The following is a 10,336-nucleotide window of genomic DNA, read 5'->3' as shown; positions in this document are numbered from 1 at the left end:
GTGGCAAGCAAACAATATCTGACGGGATGCTTGGTGCATTACCAGATATTTCCAGCGTCTCCAAATGAACAAGCCCGCGAATTTCAGTAGGCAGATCTATGAAGCACGGGAACGCAGAAACCTTCAGATATCTTAGCTGAAACAGTTGACCGATTGCAGTGAGGTCGACTATCGTACTCCTCGTAAATGGGAATATAAACACCAGCACCCGAAGGTACTTAAATAGTGAAAGAGGAGGTGTGTACTTGGAGTCTCCAAATTGTGCAAATGATCGAACTTGTGACATGCTAGTATCAACGATCCTCAATGTTGCATCATTGGTGCTTGATTTCAAGGACAACCTACCGACCTTGTACTCACACGCATGCATTTTTGCCACGTCTTCACAATTATATGCCACGTTGATAAAATTTTGGTCCACACACTTGTTGACAATCAGATCAAGCATTATATCATGCACTCTGCAACCCATGAGAACAATTGGCAAGGCCTTCAGCTATCCATTGTAGAACCAGATCATGCCTCATGACCATTTCGTCTTCTGGATACATGCCAAGATACAGGAGACATGGACGAAGATGAAGAGGAAGATGCATGTAGCTAAGGTTTAGTATACTCCTCATCTCTTCTAAGGTGGGATTTTTGGCAAACTTGGCGCCCAAAGAATTTCTTATGCTCTCCCACTCGTCCTTTGACGATCTTGTTTGATGACTAGCTAATAGACTAGCTATAGTGATGATTTCAAGTGGCAACCCTCCACACTTCTTCAATATTTCAACCGAAACTTCTTTTAAGTGTGATGGGCAGGCATATCCAGAACCAACCACTCTATTACAGAACAACATTCTTGAGTCTTGTTCTTTGAGGGGTTCCATTCTATAAACACACTCATGATCATTGTGACACGCCCAAATAGCCACATCCTCCACTCGTGTAGTTACTATTACTCTACTTCCATTCCCGACTTCTGGAAAGATACAACTCATGATATTCCATGTTGATTGATACCACAAGTCATCAACAACAATAAGGTACCTGTTCAATTTTTTTGTACATATTAGATATGTTTAATCATGATATGATAGTAAGTCGAAGATGAAAGCACTGAAACCTAGTAATAGTTAAGCACAAACAAAGACTGAACTAAACAAGAACTCAAGCAAGAAGATGATATTCCTTACGTTATTTAGCATGTTCACATAACATTCTTGCATAGGCTAAGTTAATTAATGTGTGATGTGTTAAAACACTACAATTTTTTTTGACTAATCTTAGAAACGTCTGAACGAAAAAGACGTCATGTTTCTATTATACAATAAAAGAAAGTGATGTGAGCCCGTAGGTTTATGTACCCATACAAGTACCAATTTTCTCGGATCCAACTAATCTTAGCCATCGATCAATATCTAATTAATATCTGATGGCCCATAATTTTTGCTGTAACTCTCTAATTCATCTTCAATTACATACTCAATGGAGAAATAAGAGCAAATTAAGCGTCAATTTTCTCCCTTTCATACCCCCATCTAAAGTTTGCATATCTTCCCGGCCTCGTAGTTTTACTTACCTCAAATGAAGATCATGCCATTCTTCTAGTGGCGCCTTTTTTATTTTATGGATTTTCTATTTTACTTTCTACTGACTTGTAATTCCACATCAATCAAATTTTCTTGGAAAAAATCCTCTTTCTCTCCCATCTTTGGTTCCAACAAGCCAGAGCAGGAGCCCATGACAACATGGGGGGTGTCGAGCATGGGCGGAACGGGATTCAAGGCATTGGGAGTGTCAGAACTATGTGTGCATGTTGCCCAGTCAAGAAACACTCCTCCTTGCAAAGAGAGCCTTGTCTCAGTGGTTGATCATGCGGTTGTGCATCCTAACGACCCGAGTTCAATTCCTAGAATTGACAGGTGATGCACAGGGTTTTTCTCCCAATTATTGAGGATCAAGCTTGGTGTGTGGTGGAACCACTCATCAAGAAATATCTTGTACTCATTTTAAAAATTATGAGGACCATTTTTATCTTGTTACTCATACTAAAATGGATGTATGATCCTTAGTTGGTGTAGAGGCCGGGAAATGAAAATCTCTCCCAGTTTTAGAGCATGTTCAGTACAGGCCAGATTGATCAAACCATAGGGGAGAGTCGCGCACGAGCCCTCCTGACCCCCTCCTGCCACTACCCTAGGGCAGCGCCAGGGCGATCAGATCCCAACGCCGCCAACCCCACAACCCACAACGAAAGATCCTGTCGCTGGCGTTGGCCATAGTGGCGGCGGCACCCAGTGCCAAGGAGCCGAAGCAGGAGGAGGCAGCTGGGCACCTCGTGCTAGGGGCTTCGCGTCGCGGCCAGGGTGGCTCCCTGGCCGTGTCGAGCGGCAACCGATGACCCCATGGCTGGTGTTGCTGGCAATGGTGGGCATGACGGCGGCCGCAGATCTGGATCCCACCCAGATCCGTCGTCAATTTTTCACGTGGATGGTCGGTAGCGTGATGTGGGCTCCGGTGAGGGGATGGAGGTTCTCAGCCGGTGTACCGGCGGCGGCATACGTCTTTATGGCAAAGCTCCGCGTGGTTCCAGCCAGCCGCGAGATCGGGACGATGCGGCTTCCGGTGAAAACCGTGCCCGACTACGGTCTTGGCGGACGATGGCGGCGTCTCTGACATCGTTTCCTTCTGATGGCATCGTCGTTGCAAGTCACGTCAACTCGATCGGGATGTTTGGGGGAAACCCTAGATCCGGGTCTACTGGATCGGACGATAACAACGCCTTCAGTGTCGTTCTCCTTCCCAGGGCCATCGTTTTGGAGCTAGTGTTGGCTAGAGGGGACAAGAGGAGGATCGGTGTTACATCTACCGCAAGGCCGGTGGTGGACCCGGCGGCATGGCGTTGCTGATTTTGGGCGACAGGCGCATGTGGATGGATACGTGCAGGATGGTGGCATTATCTCACGCCGTGGTGGCGTCGATGACATGCTTGGTAAGGTCAGTGCATCAGTACCTGCTCTGGAGATGGATCGGTGGAGGACGGCGGACCCGACCTTTGAGAGTGCGCTGGACCGGTGTGTGGCCCAGTCCGGCTTGACATTGTGGCTTTGCTGGGGCATCCTGCTTTAGATGTTAGGCTTTTGTGTGATGTCTGTTTGGTATTCGGTTCGGACATTTGGGACCTCTTCATCAAGTGGATAGGAGTAGCGACATGTGTTGCCAAGATGGTGGCTTCAGGCTTATGATGTACTCCCTCCGTCCCAAAATAAGTGTCTTAACTTTATACTAATTTTAGTAAAAAATTGTATTAGAGTTGAGACACTTATTTTAAGACAGATGGAGTATACTCTGTACAATCTTTGTGAATAATTAATAAAATGGCTGCATGCATTGTCCAGATGCAAGGCCAGAGGTATATCCTCCTTTTCTAGAAAAAAAGAAACACTCCTCTGAACCTCTATAACTACTCAAGTGCACAGTGTCAACTCAGAACAAAAATAAGTAGCTCTTATGTGTGAGATATTCTCTAAGACGACCAACGATGTCTTGCACATCGTGAGCGTGAGTTAACTTCTCTTTCATCTCAAGCTTCGATAGGAGACCACCGAGGAGGCTTGACATATCAGGTCTTTGAGAAACTGATAAAAATATTGTACAGCTGAATTGCCCTCCGATCGTATCATATACTTGTTTGGCAAGTGTAGTTTTATCGAGACCTCCAAATCCAACAATAGCCACCACCTTGACTTTTTTCTGAGTATCTGTCAACCAACTCACAAGCTTTTTCTTTGGGCCATCAATTCCCACAAGCCCGGCTGCCTGCTTGTAGATCGCCAACATCCGAGTATCGATGGGAACGACATCAGTGGTAGAATTGGCACAATCATAAATCTTGTACCTTTGCATCGGAACAAGAAAAACTGGATATTTATGGGTTTCATGTGCATAAAATTGCGAGCAAGAAGCTCCTACATTAAAAAAAGCCATATTTGTACCTCATACGTCGTTCATTTGCTTGCAAAGCAATGGCCTTGAGCTCTTCCATCCAATCAGCAATACGATGACGCTTCCGCAACGTCTTGAGACGTTTAACCGTCTTCTTGATAAAGTCTGTTTTGGCATCGACACCTCCAAGGTCTCGCATGAAGTCATCAATGCAATTCTCCATGTCGTAGGACATCTCCCTCACATGATCCCTCCAGTTCTTGGCCAAGGGATCCAGTTCGTCCATAAGCTCAAGCTTCTCAAGGAGGGCTTTCATGGTGCTGAGCTCATCCTTGAGGAATGAGGCCTGTCTCCTCACCCCTGTGAGCTTCTTGTACTCGTCACCCATCAGTGCGGCGAGCTTGCCGATGAGGGGGTTCATCGCCCCCATGGTGGCGCTGACCACCGGTGCAGACATCTCAATACCGAGGCTCCTTCCGGTGTTGGCTCAGCAATCCGCTCGCGTGCTGCAAGTGGGCGTGACGGCGATTCGAAGGGAGGAGCTGCAGTGGTGCCGGAGAAGTCCAACTGGGTGAGCCGGAGCTCAAGAGGTGGATGGCCGTGGCGTATCCGCGGCCGGAGGTGGAATAGGTGGTGGACTGGTGGTGCAGCGGGATATGGGGATGCGGTTGTAGGCCAGCGGTGTAAAACATATGTTTTGGGGATTGCCCGACACCCTAACCTAGGGTGCGGCTATCTCATTTTATAGAAGTACCCAAGGGGTACAATACAACGTTACAATACATGTATACAGAGGCTACGTGTATATATAGTCTAACACCCTCCCTCAATCTTAACTATGTCCTGAAGTACAAAGCAAGTTAAGATTGCGCCTACAGCCTACAAACTGTGGTTGTGGAAGAGGCTTCATGAAGATGTCAGCAAGTTGATCCTTTGATGAGATGAACTTGATACAGAGTAGCTTCTGTGCAACATGTTCCCGAACAAAGTGCTAATCCACCTCAATGTGTTTTGTCCTAGCATGAAACACCGGGTTAGAAGAAAGATATGTAGCACCAATGTTGTCACACCACAAGACCGAAGGACGAGCTTGAGGGACACGCAGCTCTCTCAACAGAGATTGTACCCATATGATCTCAGTTGTCGCATCAGCAACAGCTTTGTACTCAGCCTCAATACTACTGCGAGGCACTGTTGCTTGCTTGCGAGCATTCCAGGCGATCAAGTTAGGACCCAGAAATACCGCATAACCCCCCGTGGATCGCCTGTCATCAGGACTACCAGCCCAGTCTGCATCAGAAAACGCCGAGAGTTCATACGCCGGTGCAGACTAAAGAAGCAAGCCATAGGAGGCAGTAAGGCTGACATAGCGCAAAAATACGCTTCACAGCTGACCAGTGAGACGTCCTGGGTGCATGCAGAAACTGACAGACACGGTTGACTGCATAGGAGATATCAGGCCTGGTAATAGTAAGGTATTGCAGACCACCAACGAGACTGCGATACTCAGTAGCATCATCAGACGAGAGAGAGAGTCACCATCAAGAGCAGACAACCGATCAGTGGCAGACATCGGAGTGTTAACATGTTTGCATTTGAGCATTCCAGCACGACGCAACAAGTCCAAGGAGTACTTCTTCTGAGTGAGAGTCAAACCAGCAGAGGACCGTGAAACCTCAAGACCAAGGAAAAAGTGAAGAGCACCTAAATCCTTGACAGCAAAATCATCACGGAGAGCAATCACAAGGCGATCAGCAGCAGCAGCGGATGAACTGATGAGAATGATATCATCAATATAAACCAAGAGATACATCGTAACCTCAGGACGCTGTAGGAGAAACAGTGATGTATCAGCAGTGGAGGGAGTAAACCCAAGAGCCCGAAGAACAGAGCCAAGGCGAGCATGCCATGCACGAGGAGCCTGTTTGAGTCCATACAGTGCCTTAACCAGTCGACAGAGATGATGAGGCCGTGTTGGATCAACAAAACCAGGCGGCTGACGCATATAAACCTCCTCATCCAGAATGCCATGGAGAAAAGCGTTCTGCACATCAAGCTGACGAAGGAACCATCCACGAGTAACCGCAAGAGACAGTAGTAATCGAATGGTAGTAGGCTTGATGACTGGACTGAATGTGTCTTCATAATCAAGACCATACCTCTGTTTGAAGCCCTTGGCAACTAACCGTGCCTTGTAGCGTTCAGTGGAGCCATCAGCATGTCTCTTGACTTTGAAAACCCACTTGGAATCAATGACGTTGACACCAGATACTGGAGGAACAAGATGCCAAGTGTTATTCTTTTGTAGAGCCTGAAACTCTTGTTCCATTGCATCACGCCAATGATGAATACTCAGTGCAGCCTGAAAGTGACGAGGCTCTGCAGTGGGGTCGGCGGCAGTGTGAGCCATGCACGTAGCAAGCCACGCGACCGTCCCATCCGTGCGCTCCTTTGGACAAAATACACCGGATTGGCTCCTTGTGCGAGGACGCAGAGTGACAGCAGGTCCTGCCGGCAGAACCGGTGCAACAGAGGATGTCAATGAGGACGGTACAGAGTTGGGCGAGACGGGCTCACAGGGGACCGAAATGGTGCTGGTCGGAGACCCTGGCAGCAAGACCGACCCGACCGGTGCAGGTGACTGGACCTCCGGGCTAGTGGCAGCAGTAGCCGACCCAGGAGAGGCACGCGAGGCTGGCGAAGCCGGCAAGCCAGGCGAGGCGGCCGCTGGCGTGGACGGGGCCCGCGAGCTAGAAGAGCCCGGCGCTGGCGAGCCCACTGCCCGCGGGGCCAGCGTGGGGCCAGGCGGGGCCAGCATGGGGCCGGACGGATCCGGCACCCGTGAGGCAGCCTCCGGTGGCGAGATGAGAACGGGTTGGCGGGTGCCGCCCGGCATGCATGACGCATGCACGTCCCGATCAGGAGGATCATCTGCGACCTATTCATCAAGCAGCTCGAGCCAAGCACCGCGTCCAATACCTGCGGCATGATTAGGGAGCAACGCAGGGGCATATGCAACATCCACAAATTGATCAGGCGTAGGTGTAGACACGGGCACTGGTGGTGTAGAAATGGTAAGGTCAGTCGGAAGTGCACGAAAAGGGAATACATTTTCATCAAATACAACGTCACGAGAGATGTAGACGCGGTTGGTAGAAACATGTAAGCACTTGTACCCTTTGTGAAGAGAACTATACCTGAGAAAAACGCACTTCTTAGACCAAAACTCTAGCTTGCTCTTGTTGTATGGACGGAGGTGAGGCCAACATGCACATCCGAACACTTTGAAGAATGTGTAGTCTGGAATCTCATTAAGCAGAAGTTCAAGTGGGGTTTGCATTTTCAGGAGTCTCGAGGGAAGCCTGTTAATGAGAAAACAAGCTGTGGAGAAAGAATCACTCTAGAACCTAAACGGGACGGATGCATGAGCTAGCAAGGTTAAGCCAGTTTCAACAAGATGATGATGCTTACGCTCGACAGTACCATTCTGCTGATGTGTGTGAGGACATGACACGCGGTGCGAAATCCCAAGTTTGTTAAAGAACGAGTTGAGGTTGTGGTACTCACCCCCCCAGTCGGATTGGACATGGATGATTTTCTTCTTAAGAAGACGCTCAACGTGTGCTTGAAGCTGAAGGAAGACATCGAACACATCAGACTTACGCTTAATAATATATAACCAAGTAAAACGGTTGTAAGCATCAATGAAACTGACATAATAATTGTGACCACTGACAGATGTCTGGGCATGGCCCCATACATCAGAAAACACAAGCTCAAGAGGATGTTTCACAACACCACTAGACTCTGAAAAAGCAAGCTGATGACTCTTGCCCTGCTGACAGGCATCACAAATAATTTCAACAGTTTTATTGGACACAACTAGGAGATCATGACGATGCAAAACATGTCGAACTATGGGAGCCACCGGGTGACCAAGGCGCGCATGCCAGTGTGTAGGCGACACGCGAATACCACTAAACACCTGAGGAGAAGACGACATGGAATATGGGCGTGGCGCATCAAGTGCATACAGGCCATGGTGAAGACGACCGCTAAGTAGAACGACCCTCGTGTCCCGATCCTTGATAAAGAAACAAAAAGGGTGAAACTCAACAAGGACATTATTATCACGAGTAAGTTGAGGAATGGACAACAAACTAAGCGTAGCAGAAGGAACACGAAGGACATTAGATAGATGCAATGTGCGAAAATTGTGTGCAAGGAGAGATGCCTGACCAACATGGGAGATGCGCATACCTGCTCCGCTGGCGGTGTGCACCTGATCATGACCACGATATGGCTCCTGAGTGGAGAGCTTACCCATCTCACCGGTGAGGTGGTTGGTAGCTCCAGTGTCCATGTACCATGCAGGATCAATGGAATAAGACGGAGCGCGACCATGATCATGACTCGTCACGGCGGCGGCGGCTTGCTTGTCGTTCCCTTTTCCATTGTTGCCGAGGCCCAGAAAATCTTGCTTGTAGCGACGATGACAGCGAGAGGCAATGTGGAGCACCACAAGAGGAACAGCACGCCACTGGCCGGTTACCATCCGTGATGGTCGGAGCATTGCCCCGCGAGGATGGTTGTGAAGTCGGCGCCGGCTTGCCACCTGATGACCGCTGGGGCTTGCCACGAGTTGCGGCATTGGCGGAGGCAAAACTGGGGGAGGCCCGACGCGCCTTAATGCGCTGCTCACGGCCAAGCAGACGTGCATAGAGCTCACGAGGTGGGAGCGGATCATCGCGGCCATGAACATTCTCAATGAGGTTGTCATAATCATCATCAAGCCCATTGAGCACAAAGGTGGTGAACTCCTCATCCTGCAGCGATTGACCAACTGAGGCCAATGTGTCGGCAAGACCCCGCATCTTGTTGAAGTAGTCGGTGATGCTGAGGTCGCCAAGCTTGGTCTCGCCTAGCTCGGTACGTATAGAGTGAGCACGCGCCTGAGACTGAGAGGCGAAACTGGTGTGAAGCGCCGCCCACGCCTCCTGGGACGTAGTGGCGAAGATGACCAACGAGGAGACGCTCGGAGTGAGCGAGGACTCGATGGCGGAGAGGATGGCCTGATCCTGAGCCACCCAGGTGTGGTATGCCGGATGGTGAGGGGGCGGACACGGGATGGATCCATCAACGTATCCTTCCAGATAGCGACTCCGCAGAAGAAGGAGCACCTGGGCACGCCAGGACAGATAGTTGTCCGGCGCGAGCTTCACCGGCAGCAGATGCGAGAAGTAGAACGGCGCCGGCACCGTGGCCGAATCAGCGTGGGCATGCGGCGATGCATACAGGCCCATTGACGAGGCCGCCCCAGGACGTGCAGGATACATCGAGTAGGGCGGGTAAGATCCAGAGGAAACCGCCCCGGGGCGCCGTAGTGTGCCGGAGGGGCGTCGTAGGATGCCGCGGGCGCAGCGTGGTAGGGAGCCGCGGGATCGCCGTGGTGTGCCGCGGCCGGAGCTACGTGCGAGGAGACTGCCGCAGCCCGTTGCGGGTGCAGGGACGACACCGGGTAGGTTAGCGGCGGAGGAGCGCCATAGTAGGGATGCGGCAGCGGAGCGCCATAGGGCTGCTGCGGAGGCGGCGCACCGTAGGTTTGAGGCGGTGGCGGCCAAGACGACGGCGGGGGCGGCGCACCATAGGCTTGGGGCGGCGCCGGCCAAGACGACGGCGGCGGCGGCGGCCCACCGTGGACCGCGGGAACACCGCCCGCAGGAGGAGCAGCGCCAGGGGGCACCGCACCGGACGGGGTGGCGGCGCGACCTCCCGATCCGATCGGGGAGTCTGGCGAGGTCGAGGCACCGAAGGCCACCGCGAGCGGCTGCGAGGCAAGGAACGGTGAGGCAGTAGCGAGAGCCGGCACCACGGTGGCGGGAGGAACCGAGGTCGGCGCGGCGGCGGCGGTGGCGGCGGCAGCGGAAGACATCGTAATTTAATCTGATACCACGTAAAACACATGATTTGGGGACTGCTCGACACCCTAACCTAGGGTGTGACTATCTCATTATATAGAAGTACCCAAGAGATACAATACAATATTACAATACATGTATACAGAGGCTATGTGTATATACAGTCTAACAAGCGGGATATGAGGAGCCCGGCAAATAGCAGCGTGGGGAGTAACGCGTTGGAAAATTCAGCGTGGAAAAATGTACACGGAGATTTAAAGGCTGTGAATTCATTATGCTGTTTCAACGAAGCTGATGCCTGGTCACTCTCAGAAAGCAGCCCAGAAGACGATTCCGGGAAGCTACTCAAGAAGGAGGTCGATCTTATATATAGGTTAATATCGCCACTGTCGTTTTCCGCCTTCAATTCCCGGACAACGACAGCCGGAGACGAACCGATCAAGGAGGCCGTCGCCGGCAACTCCAGGAAGCTTCTCTCAAAGACT

The 10,336-nt window shown here is 50.8% G+C and overlaps 1 protein-coding gene across 1 annotated transcript; it reads right to left on the bottom strand.

Annotated features, from left to right (window-relative positions):
- Positions 1-3,354: 3,354 nt before the first annotated feature.
- LOC125515143 (disease resistance protein RGA5-like) lies at positions 3,355-4,660 on the bottom strand. The gene is made up of 2 exons (XM_048680583.1): positions 3,984-4,660; positions 3,355-3,886 (listed from the first exon to the last, which is right to left on the bottom strand). The coding sequence occupies exons 1-2, from the start codon at positions 4,388-4,390 to the stop codon at positions 3,475-3,477; spliced, it is 819 nt and encodes a 272-aa protein (XP_048536540.1). The 5' UTR covers positions 4,391-4,660; the 3' UTR covers positions 3,355-3,474.
- Between the last annotated feature and the right edge of the window lie 5,676 nt (positions 4,661-10,336).

This window comes from Triticum urartu, chromosome 6, assembly GCF_003073215.2.
Source record: "Triticum urartu cultivar G1812 chromosome 6, Tu2.1, whole genome shotgun sequence".
Lineage (NCBI taxonomy): Eukaryota > Viridiplantae > Streptophyta > Magnoliopsida > Poales > Poaceae > Triticum > Triticum urartu.
This window is presented reverse-complemented; position numbering and strand designations above follow the sequence as displayed.